The following is a 21,014-nucleotide window of genomic DNA, read 5'->3' on the forward strand; positions in this document are numbered from 1 at the left end:
CCCAATCTACAGGGGGCTAGCGGGGGCTCCGGCGGGGCGAGAAAATGCTGCGGGCCAGCCCTGTCGGTGACCAGAGCAAAAAAACACAAACATTTTCGTCCTTCTCGCCTCGCAACCGCTGTCGCCGCCGCAACCACCCCTCGCCGCGACCGCCGGTAGGAACCCACTCCGCCGCCGCATACGCTCCACCGCAAACCCTCACTGGCCCTTCCCACCGTCGTCGTTCACCCGCTCCCACCACCGCCGCTACCTCCGTCCCCACCGCGCTCCCACCCTGCACGTGAGGTGTTCGACCATTTGCCAAGGCGATGGACTCGGACGACGAGGACGTCATGGCCACGCTCATGGACGAGGAGCTCGCTATCGCGGCTGCGACTAGGGACGCCGCTGGATACGACGAGCATATGGCAATCCTCGTCTCCCTCCTGGCCATGATCGCCGAGGAGGACAAGCCGGTCATTGGTGGCTCCACGCCGGGGCGCCGCAAGTGCAAGCCAACGCAGAGTATGGAAGGCTACTGCATGCTCTACGCCGACTACTTCACCGACGATCCATTGCACCCCGATACCGTATTCCACCATCATTTCCGTATGAGTAGGAAACTCTTTCTGAAGATAGTCGAGAATCTTTTCTTTTCTTTCTGAGAGTTTCTCACTCTCTTTGTAAGCTATACAAGTGTATCATATATTTTTAATATTAATAAAAATTGCAGTGGGTTAAACCCACTGTTTTACTTCAAAAAAAAAAGAAGATAGTCGAGAATTTGAGGGAGATCGACTACTTCAAATTGAAGAGAGACACCATCGGCGAGCCTAGTTTCTCGACAATTCAGAAGTGCACAGTGGCGCTTCACATGCTTGCATATGGAATTGCAGGTGATACACAAGATGACTATTTGCGCATGACAGAGTCCACAACCATTGATTGCATGTATAGATTCTGCAAGGCAATTGTGGCGATGTTTGGAGAGACCTATCTGCGCACACCCAATGCGTTAGATACAACTCGGATATTGGCACAAAATACAGAGAGGGGTTTCCCTGGGATGCTTGGCATCATCGACTGTATGCACTGGGCATGGAAGAACTGTCCATTTGCACACATGTATAAGGAACACAAGGGTGCATGCAGTGTGGTGCTTAAGGCAATGGCTGATCAGGACCTGTCGATTTGGCATGCGCTCTTTGGCATGGCAGGATCACACAATGGTATCAATATGCTGCAGTGCTCTAATGTGTTCCAGAAGCTTGTCGAAGGCAATGCCCCTCCGGTGTAGTTTTAGATCAATGACCACCAGTATGACAAGGGCTACTATATTGCAGATGGCATCTATCCAAGATGTTGAACATTTGTGAAGACAATCTCGAACCCTCTACCTAGAGGGAAGAAAGTTTGGTTTGCTCAAATGCAGGAGGCTGCCAGAAAAGATGTGGAGAGGGCATTTGGTGTGCTGTAAGCTTGCTTTGCCATTGTCTGATACCCTGCTCTTACATGGTCCAAGGAGCAGATGTGGTAGGTCATGACATGTTGTGGCATACTGCACAACATGATCATTGAGAGCGAGAGATAATTTCCAGTGTTTGACATTGAACCATATGAACGGATGAGTCCTCTTGCGGATGTTGATCACAACGCGCCTCCCGCACTTGCTGCTTTTCTCGCCAGGTGTCAAGATGTCCGAGACTCTAACACTCATCACCAACTGCAAGATGATATGGTGGAGCATTTATGTACTCTCAAAGGCGGCGACTAGTTTGTTTATTTGTTTGCCATTGTGATTTAAACTTTTAAATTTGTGTGGTTTGATAAACCTAAATTATTTATGTGCTATGTTGAATTATGTCCAACATTTGTTTAAGTTGTAAGAAATTATCACATTATTTGGTGTTTAAATTTAAAAAATATATATATGAAACTGTATTGGGGACACCGTTTGGGGTGCACGGCTGGCGCCGACATGTCCCCAATTCTCATTTTGCGCCAGCGCCCCTCCATACGGCCCCTATAATGTCTACACCGGACGCCGTATAGGGAGGGGGAGTGGAGATGCTCTAAGAAATTGATGTTTCCTTTGCCACCCCATCTCAATTTAATGCCAAACAACGAGATTGAACATAAACTGCTATAACAACAAAGACCCGGGTGGTACATTGTTGTATGCATGCAAATATGTTGCAATGTTTTATTGGGTTAATTGGATATGTGCAACTATAATTTTTGGCTGTTAGAAAAATGTCACTATAACTTTTCGACTTTCTAAAAACACCACCCCAATTCTATGTAAGTTCCATAGACACCATTATGCGCACTTTAACACACATACATGCCAATATACACTTGTATTTCTGTGATGCATACATATATATGTTGGGCCTCCTCTAAATTTGCTTTTAATAGATACAAAGTGGGCCCAATGTTTGGAAACTACTGTGGCCCATCTAGCCTTGTGCTCCAACCGAACAAATCGGTCTACTCTTTAGGGGTTCGTCCTACTTCGAGGGAGGCCGAAGCGGCCACCACACCTTGCCAACCGGTGACTACGTCCGGCGATGGGGTGTGGACCAGGTGACATTCGAGGTATTCGTGAGACACGCACGACTCCTCTAGATCGATTCCATCTCTCGCCTTGTGTTACACTCCTAGCACACACCCAATGCCACAATCATCACCGACTCGTTGCGCCGATGTTTCAAGCCGCTCGGAGCTTCGCAGCTGTGCCTAGCCTCTTTGTCTTGTCTCCCTCGTCCTCCAAGGAATCAGACCCGCAATGGCTGAAATCCACGATGTGGTCACCATATTCCTCATCACCGGCCGAACATCACCGACATGCCGATCTCCTCCACCGCTTCAACTAGACCGGCCTAGTATGGTTCCTTTATGTCTCGTAGAGATCACATAGTCACTAGAGCTCCCCGAGCAGCGACGCATACCCGCCACGCCCACGCACTCCGCAATCGTCGTCGTCTAGGGCAGTGCTCATGTTCTTCCAAAGCTAGGCCCCATGGGGAGGATAACCGGAGCGTGGTAACGTGTAGTGGTGGTTGCCTAGGGATAATAGCCAGCGGTGGCGGCACGGGGAGAGATGCAACAACGCTCACTCCAAGGCATTGTTGCTAACTGGGTTCTTCACATAAAGGGGATTACTTGAGAAGATCATGGGGATTCAGATCTGATGCAACTATCAATGTCTAAGTTGATCAGGGTGGGGCCTCACCATGTACATGTATGTACCACATAAATACAAGTATATATTGGAATTTAAGTGTGTTTACGTGGGTATAATGTCATCTATGAAACGTACACTGAATTGCAGTGGCGTTTTTAAAAAGTCGCATGTTGTAGCGATGTTTCTCAATTAGCCAAAAAAATGTAGTGGCATTAACCCTATTTTTTCCCGTTCCACTGAAAAGTAAGAAAGGCATTTTTGACATGTTCCACTTTTATAACAAACACGTGAAACACAAACAATAAAGTTGCATAAAAAATGTCAAGAGAACACGCAACCTATTGTTTATTAGTCTGCAACATGAAAAGTGTTGTTGAGAGAAAAATACCAAGTAGCTCATGAAACATCTTGATGATGCCTCAAGAATAATATACACACACAACATCATATACAACGTCTGCAACATTAAAGTTTGCAAACAACTAATCTCTCAAGCTTGAGACCACTAGGTTCATTGTCCTCTAATTCAGTGACACCTGATCTAGACAAGACATACCATCTTCAGATGTTATTGACCTAAATGTATCTTTTCCACACTCAAAACCTTCCTCGAGCTCGGAGGAAGGAATATGGTCATTCAAGTCTACCTAAAACAAAAGATGGACACCAAGAGATATGAGCATGTGGCTGATAGTTAGTGATGTGAGTGTTGGATGGCGGAAGGTTGAAAATGCAAGACTCAAGAGACAAGAGCGATCAACAGGCAAGTGACAACACTTACCCTCTTCTCTCTCTTAAATTTCATGAAAAAATATAATTGTGGCAATTCACATATTATGATGGGGCTAGGGTTTCGTCTTCGGACCAACTAAATAAATTGATGTTTTCTCCATCATCATTTCTCTCTTTAATTATTGAGTGTCCCTAAAACATCAAAATGCTACATCAACAAAGACTCTCAAGTACAATATATTGTTTTTATAGATTGTTGTCCATGCAAAAGGTGTTGCAAACACCTTTTTTTTTGTTCAACAAAAAGAGAAAAGGATTTTTTCTTTCATATGTGCAATATTTGAAATAAGCGCATGGAACACCCCAAAACAAACTTATGCAATAAATGCCGAAAGAATAATAGTAGTTTCGTTTCGATGAATAAGGCTTATAAGTTTAGTCGTGTCAAAACCAAGTTTGACCAAATACAAAGAAGAAAATCTAAACATCCACAACATGAAACAAATATATTACTCCCTCTGTCCCACAAAATATGTCTCAACTTTATCTAAATTTGGATGTATCTAATATGAGACATCCTTTGCGACTTTATCTAAACTTGGATGTATCTAATCTGAGACATCCCTTGCGAGAAATCCCTTTCGAGACAGAGGGAGTATGAAAATATATCTCACGGTGAATCTACTAATATTGATTTAGTATTGTAAATATTCATATTTTTGTCTATAACATTAGTCAAACTTACATGATGTTGATATTTGACTAAATTTAAGTGCCTGATTCGTTGGGATGGAGGACCAAACTGTTTAGTGGGTTGCAAGGTAAAAAGTGCAATTACATAACAATATCAGGATGCACATGCAACATGTGTGTATCCTATGCAATATAGCATCGTATTAGTCACAACATGACATATGTTTGCGTGCAACAAGAGAAAGTGCGTAAGTTAGACGATGACTGAAGAAGCCAACATCAACTCATTTTATACTTAAGAAAAACTTTTCAAGATCCCGAGACATGAGATCCTGTGAGATTTTATACTGCCATGAGATCATGTGAGGTGCCAAAGACCATACCGACGAGTTTACATGGACATTGTGGTTGGTTTTAGAGTAAAACAGGAAGCAGCTGAACCAGGGGCTCATGCTACGAAATGTGCAGGACGTACAGGCATATAGTTTGAAAAGCCATGCATTTTCTACGGAAGCTCCTTGCGGGTGATCTAAGTTACTAACGTACGTGGCCGGTTTCCTGCGTACCATGAGCTTGGTAATATACCACCAAACTTGCGAAAAGTGTCTTTGACACATGGGCACCAGTGCTCTCCTCCCTTTCAGATTTTTGAAAACTTTAAAATTTTACTTTTCTAAGTTTCAAAAAATTATGACGTTAAATATATAGATAGATAGATATGGGTGGGATGTATATAAAAAAGTCCCGTTAAAAAATACTGTGTATTTTGAACAATATTAAAAAGACAAATTTCTGACAATAAATGGTAGTGAAATAGTATTATAATAGTGTATCCTTTTGTCAGAAAATTGTTTTTTTTTGTATTTCCTAAATTTTAAAGTATTTTTTACTAGGACTTTTTTGTATACACTTCTCATGAACATATCTATCCACATATTTAACGCTATAATTTTTGAAAACATAAAAGTGTGAGATTTTGAAATTTTCAAAAAGCTGAAAGTGGAGGGAGCACTGGTGCTCATGTGCACCAAATCCCTGTCCACTTGGCCATTTAAAAGTAAGAGAGAATGTGGCCAAAAGTGGCAAGCCAAACCCACGTACTACTAGTTGGTTTTGCCCGTCCCCACCTGAAACCGTGTATATATGCGTCCTCGCAGCTCGTCTCGATCTAGCTCTTCCACAAGCACAAACACACACAAGGCTGCGGCACACGCCTACGCTCTTTCGAGACAGCTAGAGAGTGATCGAGATGAAGGTGGAGGTGGTGGACTCGACGCTGGTGGCGCCGAGCGAGGAGACGCCGCGGCTGGGGCTGTGGCTCTCCAACCTCGACCTGGCCGTGCCTAAGACGCACACGCCGCTGGTCTACTACTACCCGGCCCCGACGCCGCCAGCGCCGGACGGCGCAGACGGCGAGGACTTCTTCTCGCCGGACCGGATCAGGGAGGCGCTTGCCAAGGCTCTGGTGCTCTTCTACCCGCTGGCCGGGCGGCTCGGCGTGGACGAAGGCGGTCGGCTGCAGATAGACTGCAACGGCGAGGGCGCGCTCTTCGTCGTCGCAAGGGCTGATTGCACCGGGGAGGACCTCTTCGGTAGTAACTACGAGCCCTCGCCGGAGATCAGGCGCATGTTCGTGCCGTTCGCGCCGTCCGGCGACCCGCCCTGCCTTATGGCTATGTTTCAGGTGACACATGACCCCATCAACCCTGTTCTAATTCTCGTCTTCGATTCCCTCTCATGTCTTTTTGCCGTTGACGTATTTAGGTGGTCCTCCGTATACCTTTCATAGATTCGCTTGAAAATTCCGTCCACATAATTGTGATCTTTCTGTCGATCGAGATATTTTTAAAAATATGTCCAATTCATGACAAGTATATTTCGATGCGTAGTGACTACGTACGTCAAGGGTCGGCAGCTTAAATTTTGTACACATGCTGTCTTGGAAAATACGTATCCTCACCTCACAGGAGGACAACCCTTGTATGGCGATTGGCGAGGGACGGAGAACCAAATGATACTGAGCATAGGGATAACTGTATATATACTGTACATAGAAAAATATGAGAAGCGTCGAACATTGAGAGAGACGGTTCATAGAAATATTCTGTCACGGCACCCCTAGAGATATCAGATAATGGTCACTCGTCATGGCACCACGCAACCCCTATAAATATTGATGAATTGGTGTTCGTGTATAAAAACATCAATTTGCAGCGGCAAATGACTGTCAGAAGAATAATGATGAGACAAAAAAAAAAAGAACTGTCTAATCCCAGTTGTAAGAAAAATGCAAGTAGTTCAACACCCCGATAGTGATAGGGATCGCAAATGTTCTCCTCATCGACGCATATAGCTAGTGTGTCTTCAGGAATCAAAAGAAGAGTTTAGAAAACGAAAGAATATATGAAGGAGAATAAAGTTGGATTCTCCAAACATTCGATATATGGTACCACATAAACAGTTGAGGGACTAGTATGATGAGGCAAGCATCGTAAATATAGAGTATATGTATTTGTGAGCGTTTACATTTGTATTGTATTTCTTAAAAAAGAACTAAAACTGCGACAAGAATTATGGAACGAGAAGTAGCAAAATGTTAGCCTAGAAAAATTCATTTTCTCTTTCTGGTTATGGATCCGATGATATCTATGTTGTTGAGCTGACTGGAGTGCACATGTATGACTCACATATCCACAAACATGATAAATTCTCCGTCCAAAAAATATCATAAATTTTTTAATATATCTAGACTTCGTGTATAGATAGGTAATTTAAATAAGTTGCCGACATCTTTTTCTTACAATGGAGGGAATAGAAGATTTATCATAGTGCTAGTTGTTACTTCTGATTGAGAAATCTTGATCGTGACGGTGAATATATCCATGGAACTTAATTATGGGCCTAAAACAGCTCCCTTGCCGTGAGTTTCTCATCAATTAGAACATGATGATGTAGACTTGCGGTTTGCATTATCGGGTATGTAATCGCATCGCCGTTATTTATCTGCAAGTGGATATGCAGAGGCCGGAGCTTCGCTCTCCATTTTTCGAAAAAAAAAATCTGCAAGTGGATTTTGTAAATCCAAATGTGCCATCGTCCCATACGATATTTTCTAACGTGTGGATTGTTTGTGCATGGATGGACTCTTCGCTGCAGGTGACCTTCCTCAAGTGCGGCGGAGTGGTGCTGGGTACCGGAATCCACCACGTGACCATGGACGGCGTGGGCGCGTTCCACTTCATCCAGACGTGGACGGGGCTGGCGCGCGGCCTCGCCGTCCCCGACGCGTGCCCATCGCCGCCGTTCCACGACCGCACGCTCCTCCGCCCGCGGTCGCCGCCGCACGCCGACTTCGACCACCCGGTCTACTCCCCGGCGTACCTCAACGGCCTCCCGCGCCCCTTCGTGACCCGCGTCTACTCTATATCTACCAAGCTCCTCGCCGACCTCAAGTCCCGGTGCACGCCCGGCGTGTCCACCTACGGCGCCGTCACCGCGCACCTCTGGCGCTGCATGTGCGTCGCCCGCGGCCTCGCGCCGGACTCCGAAACCCGCCTCCGCGTGCCGGCCAACATCCGCCACCGCCTCCGCCCGCCGCTCCCGCGCCAGTTCTTCGGAAACGCCATCGTGCGGGACCTCGTCACCGTCAAGGTGGGCGACGTCCTCGCCCAGCCGCTGGGGTTCGTGGCCGACACCATCAGGAAGGCCGTGGAGCACGTCGACGACGCGTACGTGCGCTCCGTGGTCGACTACCTGGAGCTGGAGTCCGAGAAGGGCAGCCAGGCGGCGCGCGGGCAGCTCATGCCGGAGTCCGACCTGTGGGTGGTCAGCTGGCTGGGGATGCCCATGTACGACGCCGACTTCGGCTGGGGCGCGCCCAAGTTCGTCGCGCCCGCGCAGATGTTCGGCAGCGGCACGGCCTACGTCACGCAGCGCGCCCACAGGGACGACGGCATAGCCGTGCTGTTCGCGCTCGAGCCCGAGTATCTCAAGTGCTTCGAGGACGTCTTCTACGGGGAGTGACCACACCCGTTGGTTCTTCGCTGTATCGATCAGCCTCATTCTGTATCTAGCGTTTACTCCTGTATTTGGTGAATGTGTATGTATCACGTCGATCCGGTCGGTATTCGTTTGGGGTTTCCGGTCTATACCTGTATTTTTCTTGAATGTGAATCGAGGTCTAGAGGATGCAGAAACTTCATGGGCCAATTTGGTTCCTAAAAGTTTGATAGAGCATATTAATCGCTCATTTAGGTTTTTCTAAGGCGGTATCGACAGCATTTTGGTGAATTTGAATAGTTTGTATCAGGAAATAAAGTGCGGTTTTTGTTGAAAAATAACACGACAAAGGTATGTTTTTGGTTTTTCAAGTTCTTGCACAATTTGGTCTATCAACTTCCAGTAGTAAGGCCTGATCATGACACACGGAAGGTTTTTCATGTGTGGTGCGAAACAACGTCTAATAATTTAAACCGTGTGCGCTTCGTTCGAGTAGTCCCGTGCGGGGTACAAGACACATGGAAATGCCTTTTGGACCGTAACATTATATTCACACATGGCCCATTTTAAAATTAATAAGCGTCAGCTCGCCCATCGTCACATATGGTTAGAAGTTAGTTCACGGTGTGCAACTTTTTTGCCACATTTTTTGTAATGCGCCCATCTCGTTTTCTTCTACTCAAATCTAATGGTAATAAATTAAAAGTCATGTGTAGGACTTTCCTGAGGCTGTCTCCTGGTTTCACGCGTGTAGCATCTTTGTCTTCCTCCCGCGTGCCACATATGGATCGCCGACGACTCGGCCATGCTCCATAAAGCCCCACGCTGCCACTCTCTTGGCACAAAAAAACATCATGGTAGGCACATGACACTTTCAACATGGTCAATTTGCAACAACAAGACTGCTCGCCGGTCTTGTTTGTGGTATTACCCGTTGGCGCAGTGTCACCGTGTTGAGCTAGCACCTCTGGTGGCAGAGGAGGGACAAGCATCCACGTTCACGGAGGAGAAGCAGCCCCTCCTGCCGGCTAACCACCAAGTCGGCTCATCGTACTCCGTCTGGTCCTGCCCCTCCGATGAAGGAGGAATGAATTCAAAGAACGACGATGATGCGGCGACTACGACGGAGGAAGAAGAGTCACTGCAACTCGAATGGTGGGAGATGGATGAGCGACAGTTCGAGGAGGGAGGGGAGGAGCAGATGCTCGAGGAGCAAGAGGTGATGCTGAAGGTATTTATTATGCATTGCCACATGCCATCCTCGTATAAAATTTAAACAGCCACTTATAGAGCCAACATTTATCTTTCTTTTTTTTATCTCTAGAACCTCAATACCTAGACCACCAGGATATTTTGGTCTACAAATAATATTCCACTTAGTTAGGCGGTATTATAATGTGTTTAGCCGATTATAATGTGTTTTGCAGTTCGGCATGTACTGCACCGAAGTTCATACGTTATTTAGTTTCTGTTGCGGCTAAATTGGTTGGCCACGATGTCAGGATCTAGCTCACCGGTGGAGGAGACGGGTCGGATCGTGCTCTCAGTTTCTCACGTTGCAGAGAAGAGAGAACACAAACAAATAATAATGTCACGGGAAGAAGAGAGGGATATGTTACAGGCAAGCATGTGTACCAGGAGGTAAAATACATGTGAGATCTATTCTAAATACATGTACGTGTATGTTGAGGTTGCATGCATACAACGCAAAATCCGCTGTTGTGGCAATAAAAAACCAGATCAAATATGTCAATCGGTGCAAGGGTTGTAATCCGAACGATTTTTAGAGTTTAGAGGTGAAAGTTGAACTAATTTAAAGTTAAGGGTTGTAAAGTGAACTCTATACAAATTTAGGGGGGTTTAATTGGACTTCTCTCTATTTTAAATATATTTTATATTTTGTTGTGTTGTATTGTTCCAAATTCATTCTAAAGGGAGGCTAACTTCTGACGAGTGGAGCGAGGATCGATGCCACTGTCTATATATACCTCTTGTAAGCCGCCGGCTAGGGTTTATCAGATTCTAAGATATCCCACGGCGTTTGTAAACACTCCCCGATATAATGAAGTTTTGTTGGCTGGCGTGGTTTTTTCACCTTCTGTATTGGAAGGGGTTTTCCACGTTAAAATCTTGTGTTCCCTGTGTGTTCTTTTATCCTTTTTCGTTATTTGCTTATCGCGTTTATAACATGTTGACCAAATTAATAATTTTTTTTCTCAAAGTGGCGTAATATCCTAATAAGTTGATATGGAGGGAGTACTAGTACTCTTTTCATTAACAATTACTTTATGTTCTGGTTTAGTTAAAAGTCAATCTTTGTAAAATTTAACTAAATATCAAACTTCGTAAAGTTTTACTAAATATTTTGAAAAAATATTAACATCTACAATGTAAAATTTGTAGTAGTATTAGAATTATCATAAGCTATATATCTTATATTATATGCATTTGATATTATGGTTGTTGATATTTTTCCTATACTTTTTGTCAAACTTGACATGATTTCACTTTAACTAAACCAGAACAAAACACGAAATGATAAAAAACAAAGGGAGTAGTACTTTAACTTGACAAGCATTTGAGTCACTTTCGAGTATACTCAAGCATTTGTTTGATGTTTGGGATTGGGAAGCCAAAAGGTACTTTCGCGTCTACCAAAGCAACGATATCAGTGAAGGCGCGGGGACCAAAGCGCAGGGGGAAACGGTGAAGGGCCGGATGTCGTGGCTAGCTACTCGCAGGCGCGTCGTAGGCGTGCAGCGGAGAGAGAGAAACCCACTCCCTCTCTCTTCACACTCCCAGTCCCAAAGACAAAACCCTCCCCCCAGCCATGGATTTCGCCCGCCGAGCTGCCGCTCGGGCCGACGCCGACGACATCTACGCCATGCCCAACCCTTCTCCGGACGGTAACGGAAATACGGATCTAGTTCTGCGTCTTCGTTTATCCGGCTGGAAGAGTTGTTGTTGTTGCTCTCATAGAAAATGAATCCTATAGAAAAAGGGGGATTTTAATCTTTCTGTTAGGTGTCACTCTTGCATTGTTCTCTCTTCTTCTAGATAGGGAAGAACAGCGCCCTTCTTTAGGGTCTAAAGCGATTTTGATTTTTTGCCTTTTAAGACTTTCTTTTATCTGCAAGATCGAAGTCCTATTGCTGCACCCAAAAAAGGCATCTTTGGATCGAATTGTGGAACTAATAATGCGCGGTGGCTAGGGATTTGGTGTTCGTGCAGCATTAGCTAAAAATTTAAGTGTATCGAAGAAATTAACAGCTGTCGTGTTTGGGGTGCAGCACATATGACGATAGATGCAATCCGCCGGGAGCTCTCGCACGAGCGCATTCGCCAGCAGTTCATTGTGGCCGAACTGGCCAAGCGGCAGGAGCTGGAGGATGAGTTCCGTGCCAGGTTCCGGCAGACCACAATGCCCCACCGTTGCGCATCCCCTCTGCCGCATGGTAGGCCACTTGCAGGGTCGTCAATGTCGAGACGGTCTGTTAAAGATCGGATCGAGGAATGGTATCAACCTCCATGGTGCAGGGAGATAGACGAGGCGGATGCACCAATCGCTGGGGTGAGCGGCTGCTTATCCTTTACAGCTTTTACATGTTCAATTTTATTCTCCATTACATTTTTTTCATCATCATACAGTAGTATATTTTGAATAGCTGGGATGCTGCCATCTTCAACATTGTTTAATGCCCATCCACTTGCTATTACTAATTCATATATCTGTTACACATTAGTTACAAATTAAGTTAGTTCCCTCCTAATTCTTGCTTGTGTTTCTGGAGCCACATGTCTCAGCTAAGTTTTTTTTTCCTCTTCTTAAATCCTGTTTATGAATTATGCATTCTTAACATGTGAATTCAGGTTGTAGCACAACTGAATTTGTGAGCTTCTGTCATGTGACTAACTGGATGGCTGCTAAGCATCCCTCATTTCTGACTATCTATGCATTTTTCATGTTATAAAATCCAGTAGTTTGATCTATACAAGTCATCTCTATCGTGAAGTCTCCTAAAAAAATTATATTGTGAAGTGTTTTCCTTTCGGTCTATAGTCTGTACCCTTGACAATAGTGACCTTTGTGAGAAATTAGCCTCGAGAACTGTTTGACGGTAAATATACTGATGCTAATGCTATTAAAAATGGTGGTCTCATGTTGTTTCTACTTATGACTTTTTTTTTAAATGTGGGTTATACACCTTTCACCTAAAAAGGAGCAAATTCTGTTTTGGATCATATATTTGTTTTGGATGGCAGGTTGAACCATATTTTTGGAGAACATCATTATAAACATGCGGTTCGATGTGTATTTTGTAGGATTTCCGTTGCGAAATGTAGTGTAACGTCGTCATATTTGTAAATCTGTGTATACCCGTCATTTCTTACAAAATACATGTTAAACTGACCCTTGCTACTAGGCTACAATGATTCATACATCCCGGGCCTTTAAAAGTTGTTATTTGCTTAAGCTAGATTCTAGCCCTTCAATAGTTTCATTAAAATATAGTAGAAACTCCAAGAAAATTGTGTACTGTCAGGTACTTTTTGAGACAAAGTGAGGCATATTGTTTTCAAGCATCTAATCTAAATATTATTAGAGGTGTTAGTATTTAGCAATCAAATTTCCAGAAGTTTACTTGTTCTATATTGAGAACAACGATAACAAAGGGAGTATTAAGATTTTGTAAAACTGGGCCATTTCTCACTGATATCTGTCCCGTGCTAGTGTTACCATTACTGTGATTGATATTTTTGGATGTGCTTTGCTCTGGAAAAGCAATGTAATTTGTGGATGGTCTCACTTTCACAGTTATATATATGTTACATGGATTACTTCTTATATGTGAATGGGACCACCTCAACGTATGGATGATGAATAAAATCGCACCATGGGGCTTGTACATGTTTTGCTCCAAAAACTGGTCACAGACAATTTATGCTTAAATGCTGAACTGTACAAGGAAGCTATATATCTGCCATTTACGTACGTTGCCAATTCTTGACAGTGTAAGTTGTTGAATGGTAGAGAACAGAACTAGACAATTGATGTAAAATAGGCCCGGTCTTGTTACATCAAGGGAATTATACTCTAATCTATGCAGCAGAAATTCGATATATCATATATGTGTAGTGAAGATAGTAGATGGTTCATACTTAATCGATATGATGTGTATGCTGAAGAGAGTAATGGGATTATTCATGCCATTTTTCCTTGCTAACAAAAATGCGTTAAGCAGGCAGCACTCTCTGGGGTGAAGAGGAAACGGACAGCAGAAACTCAGCGGTCGATTTGCAGCATCTGCAACGTAATATGCTACTATGAAACTGATTTACAGAATCACTTAAGAGGTAGAAAGCACCAAAAGAAGCTAGAAGCTTTGAAGGGGAAAGGCAAGGGAACTGAAGAGAAGCTGCATGAAAAGGAAGCGCCCCAGCTTGCGGACAAGAACAAGAAACGTGTCTCAAGATGGATGTGTAGCATCTGCAATGCTAACTGCACATCTCATTCTGACCTCGAGTATCACATCCGAGGCAGAAGACACCAAAGAAAGTGCAAGCCCAAGCTTACACGTTAGGAACACTAATCTGTCAATTCTTACTAGCTGCATGCAATTGAGATGTAGTTGCAGTACACAGTCCAAGAGTTGAGTAAGCCATGTAGAAAGAATTGCAGTTGCTGCAATGTTTCGGGCCTCCTGACATTGTGAGGTGGAATCGTAGGACATCTTCTATTTTGGTGCCAACTTATGTAAGGCTTGTTTGTCTTGGGCTTCAGACCTTCAGTGGCGGAGCCTGGGCAGCTGCCCGGGCTCCCCCGGATGCATGCCCTTGAAGATATACTCGAGAATGTTAGTTTAAATAGTGGTTTACTTGTGCAAAAACTGCGAAGCTTGACTGCACTAACATCTTGCCCAAGCTCTAATCTTGAGCTAGCTTCGCCATTGTTGGGCTTGCTAGACGATCGTTCGAGACAGCGAGAGGAGCTTACATGGCCTTACCTTTGGTACTTCGGAGATGAGAAGTGGAAAGCATATTTGGCCTGACCTAACGAGAGTGGACAAATGGAGACCAAACAGTATGTAGCCTTTTATTTTCAAGAACCAGAAAATCATGTTTTAGAATTAAAAAGTGTAAAAAAGATCATGGATGTAGCCCAGATGTATCTATAAGCGTGCACAATCTTAGAGTGAAACTCTTTATATTCTAGGATATATAAAACTAACAAAATCTGATAAATTTTATAGTTTTAAAATATGCGCTATTCACTATACTCTGTTCCATATATTTGTCATTGTTTTGTAGTGTAGAATACAATGAATTCTATGTTTTTACTATACATAATTTTGGTCCATCCAGAACCTTTTTTATCATATTTTTAAAAACTTTAAAATACGACTTTTGAATTTTTGAAAGTAAAAAAGCTAAATGAAGTTTGGCTTTTATTTGTACTTTCGGATAACCTTCTCACTTTCTTTCCTTGCAATGTTGACCTACCACATAGTACTACTGATACAAAATGGAAGCACTGCACAAACCAACTCCTCCCTTCTTTCTAAAATTAGGATGCATGTAGCTTTTTTTATCAAACTCAAAAGATAATAAGGTTTGACTAACTATATAGAAAAAAACATAAAAATCTACAATACCAAATGCATAGAATATAAAAGTATATTTCACGGAGATTTTAACGGCATTACCTTCATCATGTTGGCTTGGGCTTGCATCTTGGTGGCTTCCACCTTCTCCCTCTTGAGCTCCAACTTCACATCTTGCTTCTCCAACATGAACCTCCACATGGTGGCGCCCCTTTCATCCCTCTCTTTGTTATCAGAGGAGAAGGTTGAAACCAACTTCTCAATGGTGGCATCAAAGCCGACCAATGAGGACACCCATTCCTCTCGGCCTTGGCCTTCTGGTTTCCAATTGGGCAACCTGGCGAGGCCGCCAAGGGGGGTCCATCGTGCACAACATCAGCTCCTTTGAGAGTGAACCATACCTTGTCCCATTTTTTCACACGGGTTGGAGCTTCTTGAAGCAATGCATGAACAAGAAGTTCTTGTCCTCGATGTCCTCCTTGTACACGACGAGCGCATAATGCATCTAGCAAAGAAGAGGGCAACGCATCAATGTGAGAATATCAACTTTGATGTGTGCGCAAGTTGAGAGAGGCACTTACGTAGTCCACCATGGTCTTGCCGCTCTCTTTCATATTTGTTAGAGTACATCCAGCCGTCTCCCCGACAAGGCCCCCGGCAACCATTTTTTCATCCGGATGCCGTTATTCAGCCCAGCCGCATCCCCGGTCCCCCCCCCCCGGAATAGGCCCTTAATCCATCCGGAGAGCCCAGTCCATCGCCCCCCGGGGTGCGCTCGGGGACTCCAGACGAGAGAAAAGTGGGGACAGGCCCGCTCTGTCGGAGAGAGAACACGCGAACCCCACCACTTTCTCGTCGCAAATCCCCCTCCCCTCTCATAGCTCTCTCGTCACCGGCACCACCCCCCGCCAATCCGCCGGCTGGTTGCCTGCACTCTGCCGTCCCTCCTCCCACCAGCCTATATTCCGCCATCCCTCGTCCCATTTGCCTATATTCCACCATCGGGCAACTCCTCATGTCGCGCCTCGCTTCGACCACGCCGACAGGTGTTCGTCCATTCACCTGGGCAGACAAGGACTCAGACGAGGAGGAGGAGCAGATGTTCGCCGAGCTTTTTGAAGAAGAGATGGCAGCCGCCGCCCAAGACGAGGAGCACATGTTGATCCTAACTTGCTTGTCCGGCTTGTACATGGAGAAGTCCATTGGTTGCCGTGGTGGGTCGGCACCAGGTCGCCGGAAGTGCAAGCCAAGGCATCGAATGGAGGGCTACTGCATGCTCTACGCCGACTACTTCACCGACAGTCCATTACACGCTGAGGTTGTTTTTAGGCGTCGTTTCAGGATGATCCGGAAGCTCTTCCTGAAAATTGTGTATGCCCTTCAAGACTACGACTCCTATTTCAGATGCAAGTAGGATTGCACCGGCATGGCAGGGTTTTCCCCCCTCCAAAAGTGGACGGTGGCTATGCGGATGCTGGCATATGGAGCTCATGGTGATTCTGCCGATGACTATCTTCGGATGGCGGAGTCCACCACCCTTGATTGTCTCTACCGGTTCTGCAGGGCCATGATAGCAGTGTTCGGGGACATCTACTTGAGATCACCCACTGTCGAAGACACTACCCGGATCCTCGCTTTCAATGAAGCTCAAGGATTTCCGGGGATGCTTGGAAGCATTGACTGCATGCATTGGAAATGGAAGAACTGTCCATTTCCCTGGTAGGGAATGTACAAGGGTCACAAAAAAGGTTGCACTATGATACTTGAGGTAGTGGCTACCCATGATCTCTGGATTTGGCACTCCTTCTTTGGTATGCCGGGATCTAACAACGACATCAACGTCTTGCAGTGCTCACCGAACTTCTCCAAGCTTGTCGAGGGTCATGCTCCCACGGTTGACTTTGTGATCAATGACCGGCACTACAACATGGGATACTATCTTGCAGACAATATCTATCCATAGTGGGCAACATTTGTGAAGAATATCTCGAGCCCCGTCCTCCCGAAGGAGGTAGAGTTTTTCAAGGAACAAGAAGGTTGCCAAAAGGACGTCGAGCGTGCATTTGGTGTCCACCAGCAGAGATTTGTTGTAGTCCGGTTCCCCGCTATGACTTGGTCCAAAGATCAGATGTGGGAGGTGATGAACTCTTGTGTGTGCTTACACAACATGATTATTGAGAATGAGCGAAAGTATCCAGAGCGAGCAAGTTGCGCCATATGACAAAGAGGGTCCTCTTGCACAGCCTAATCACCAGGTGCCGACATCATGGGCTTCGTTCATCACTATGCGCCAGGAGATTCGAGACTCCACAATGCATCAACAGCTGCAGGATGATCTGGTGGAGCACATATGGAGGCTTCGAGGCAACACCAACTAGTTTCCATTTGATTTATTTCAAAACTTGTCAAATTATTTGCTTGTTGAACAGTAACGTTTATTTGTAAAAATAAGCCAATATTGGCCAAAATTTGTCAAATTCGCAGAACTTTGAGTTCATTTGTGAAACTATAGCCAAAAATGCCAATTTCCGGGCGTCTAGCTGGGGAGACGGCTAGAAGTTCGGCGCTCCCCACGCCAAAGTTTCATCCAATCCGGCGCTATTTATCGCTGGATTTGACCGTGGGGAGCGCCAACGGCTGGAGGTGCTCTTACCTTCTCATAGTGGCCATAGAATTTGTTGCACGCCGCCTTGATGAACCCCACCGATGCGATATGGCCGACTCGTTGCGTATCATGTGGATCGAGGCAAAACATCCAAATTGCTTTCTCTCATTGAATTGGTTGAAGATGCGCTTGTAGTACTTGTTGGAGGTATGGGATGGTGCCGGTGATGGGATCAAGGATGATAGCTTTCCACGCCTCGATGCGGCACTCATCCTCCAATGAAATCCAACGTGGAATGCGTGTGCCTCCTTTCTTCTTCTTGGCAGTGGCACCGGTCTCCATGTTGGTCTATTCTTCCTCGACACCCTCTTCTTCCTCCTCACCATCTTTGATGACACACTCGGCACCGAGACCAAGGCACAGAAGAAAAAGGCTCAAGTTCTCAGAGCCCATTATTTGAATATATACATGTACCGTTGCCGGCGCGGTCTCTCATACCTTGTTGTGGCCATGGCGCATGCCAGACGAATTGTCAAACACACAGCAGGCACTGCTGCTCTCGCCAAATAGGTTGCGAGGTAGGCTTGTGTCGTCGGTCACGTTCCCGCCTTCACTCCAAGTTCCCGGCCAGCGCATAGCGGGCAAGTTGGAGTAGGTACTATTGAGGTCAAGGTGAAAACCCTTGCATCGCAGCGCCATCACATGCTTGAACCCGGAGGTGGGATCGTCGGTACAAGTGTTGTCACCGAAGTCGAGGTGAAGCGCATCTACGATAGAGGCAGCTCGGCAAAGAAGCTCAGAGATGACAACGATGTGCTCCTTCTAAGGCCTCCGGCTTGCCCCCCCCCCCCCCCGATTGTACCCGACGACGCAGAAGTTACCGCTTGCGCCTTCGGATGGCGCGTGTCGGGGTTCCCCCGGAGGTTGGGGCTAGACAAACCCAGATTCACATCTGGCATAAGCCTAACCTAGATCTCTAGGGCCTACAGGGTGAGAATCGGTAACACAACAGTGACTCTACGACTGAAAGCAGATATATTACAACTCTTAGCAGAGTTAAGATCCAAATTTATTACACGGAGAGGTCACTGACCACAATAGAACAAGCAACGGAAAGCAAATTATGTTATCTAGATAACAAGACTGCAAAGGGCCTAAGAGGCCATAACATAAGGCGACGTCCCAGCCCATAAGTCTCAGGCTGCCGCCTGGGAACTCCGAACTACTCGTCGACGTCGAGGTAGAAACCACCGTCAGTTGGAAGGACTTCGTCTAAAACAAAGCATGCAAGGCTGAGTACAGGGACTCAGCAAGACTTAGTACAACCCGTTAGCAAAGCGGGTATGCGAGGCTTTATGTGGAACTTATTTTGCGAAAAGCCAGTTTTCCTTTGTAAACAAGAGGGAGCAGAAGCTCGTCTATTCAGACCATTTTAAAAAGGGGATAAGAGAGCGATATCAACTCTAGCTCTAATATCATCATGTTGAATCCACCGAATCTTCATCATCACCTGAACCTATCACCTAGGATCACCCCCTCGACACCCTGAGAAGGGATCCTTATTCACACATTGACATCATGTTTTACGATTAGGTTCAAGTTGTCTATGATCATCACGTCCTTTCCCAAGTCGTCCGTAACCGTGGACACGGCTTTTCGAAAAGATTTACCTTGCAGGGGTGTACAACTTTACCCACACGCGCCGACCGACTCTTAATGCCACTATAGATTAACACACTTCCTTGGTGTGCCGGCAGAGGGTGGTCGACCAAAACCTTTCCCTTACTTCGCCTATTCCATGAGTCAAACTAACTGGGAAGCTCCGTCATCGTAGGTAGCCATTCTCCGAGGCGGTCCCGGTCATTGTGTGCAGGGGATCCAGTTCAATGCCTCCATCATCCTTCACCCTAGCCACGTCCATGTATGATGCACCTTTGAAAATCTTTTCCACGCCTTCGCCATGCAGAATGCCAAATGGAACTAGCAAACTAATTGACTCATGGGTAAGCTAGGTAAGTTCGGGCCAAGGGGTTCCCATGGGCCCCGTGTGGCTGTACGCTCAGTCTTGGTTCTGAAGGCGAGAACTCAGGTCCTAGTATCGGCGAGAACGAGTCAAATCACCACATCCCCATGTGGCGGCCCATCCAAGCCTTTAAACATGTTTATTAACATCATCACTGATCTTACCATGTCATCCTGTCAACTAGGTTCATTCGTAGCTCTGATTCCTCAACCGGATGGATCAGACTTCAACCGTTAAGCATGGCTAAGCATATCATATATACGGCTCTAGCGATGCGAACAAGCTCAACCTAGTTTTGCTGGGAGCGGTGGATCGGGAACTTTGGGCTACAAAGATGGAACATGCACACATAGGATATCTACCACTACCGACAAAACATATTTGAAGCGGATGCAATATGTAAGAACCAGAAGTAAAAGCATTTCGAAACCATATATGAACTAGGTTAGGGCTTGCCTTGTCCCTCGTTGTTCTGGTGCTGCTCTTCGGTGGTGTTGATCTCAGGCTCGCGTTCGGTCCCTATCGAGAAGAACCAAATACCGGAAAGGAAGAGCACAATCAAGACAAGGTACAATTCAATGCACATACAATATGATGACATGTAAGGGGTTGGGTAAAACCCTAGGTGCATCGACTGAAATTAAGGGTTTTCGGCATCGATCCCGACATAAGGGGGGTCGATTTAGGGTTTCTACTAAGGCTCACATTTAATTGGTTCAAGCATGTATGAAACATGGATAAACATATAGGATTTGTTTTTCTGATCATTTTGATATAAAATTTTATATTTTTCTGATTTAAAATGAATTACTTATGAATTTCCAAAGTTTAATTCATTTTAGAACAATTTCTGAAAATTATATAAAAATAATAAAATTTGGACCCACATGTCATAATTTATTCTTTTCTAAACTTTTATGAAATTATTAAAATTCTGACCAGGGGACCCACATGTCATATTATTTCCTATTTAAAGAAATACAGAAATTAATAACAGAAAATATAGAAAATAGGAAAAGTGGATTAATGAAGTCACGCTGACGTCAGCGGCGCCATTGCTCACTGGGAGCTCGGGTGCTGCTGCAATCCGCAGATTTGGAGGGCAATCGGGCGCGCGAGCAGGGGCAAACGGGGCGCCTCGACGCGGCGAACCGTTTGGTGGCGGCGACGCCCGCTATTGGCTGCCGGAGCATG

General features: G+C 45.3%; 1 protein-coding gene and 1 pseudogene across 1 annotated transcript; both read left to right on the forward strand.

Annotated features, from left to right (window-relative positions):
- The first annotated feature begins 308 nt into the window (after positions 1–308).
- Positions 309–17,155, forward strand: LOC124652158 (annotated as a pseudogene).
- LOC124681730 (putrescine hydroxycinnamoyltransferase 1-like) lies at positions 5,781–8,957 on the forward strand. The gene is made up of 2 exons (XM_047216590.1): positions 5,781–6,275; positions 7,748–8,957. The coding sequence occupies exons 1-2, from the start codon at positions 5,841–5,843 to the stop codon at positions 8,612–8,614; spliced, it is 1,302 nt and encodes a 433-aa protein (XP_047072546.1). The 5' UTR covers positions 5,781–5,840; the 3' UTR covers positions 8,615–8,957.
- Positions 17,156–21,014: the final 3,859 nt, after the last annotated feature.

The sequence above is a fragment of the Lolium rigidum genome, chromosome 1 (genome assembly GCF_022539505.1).
Source record: "Lolium rigidum isolate FL_2022 chromosome 1, APGP_CSIRO_Lrig_0.1, whole genome shotgun sequence".
In the NCBI taxonomy this organism is placed as follows: domain Eukaryota; kingdom Viridiplantae; phylum Streptophyta; class Magnoliopsida; order Poales; family Poaceae; genus Lolium; species Lolium rigidum.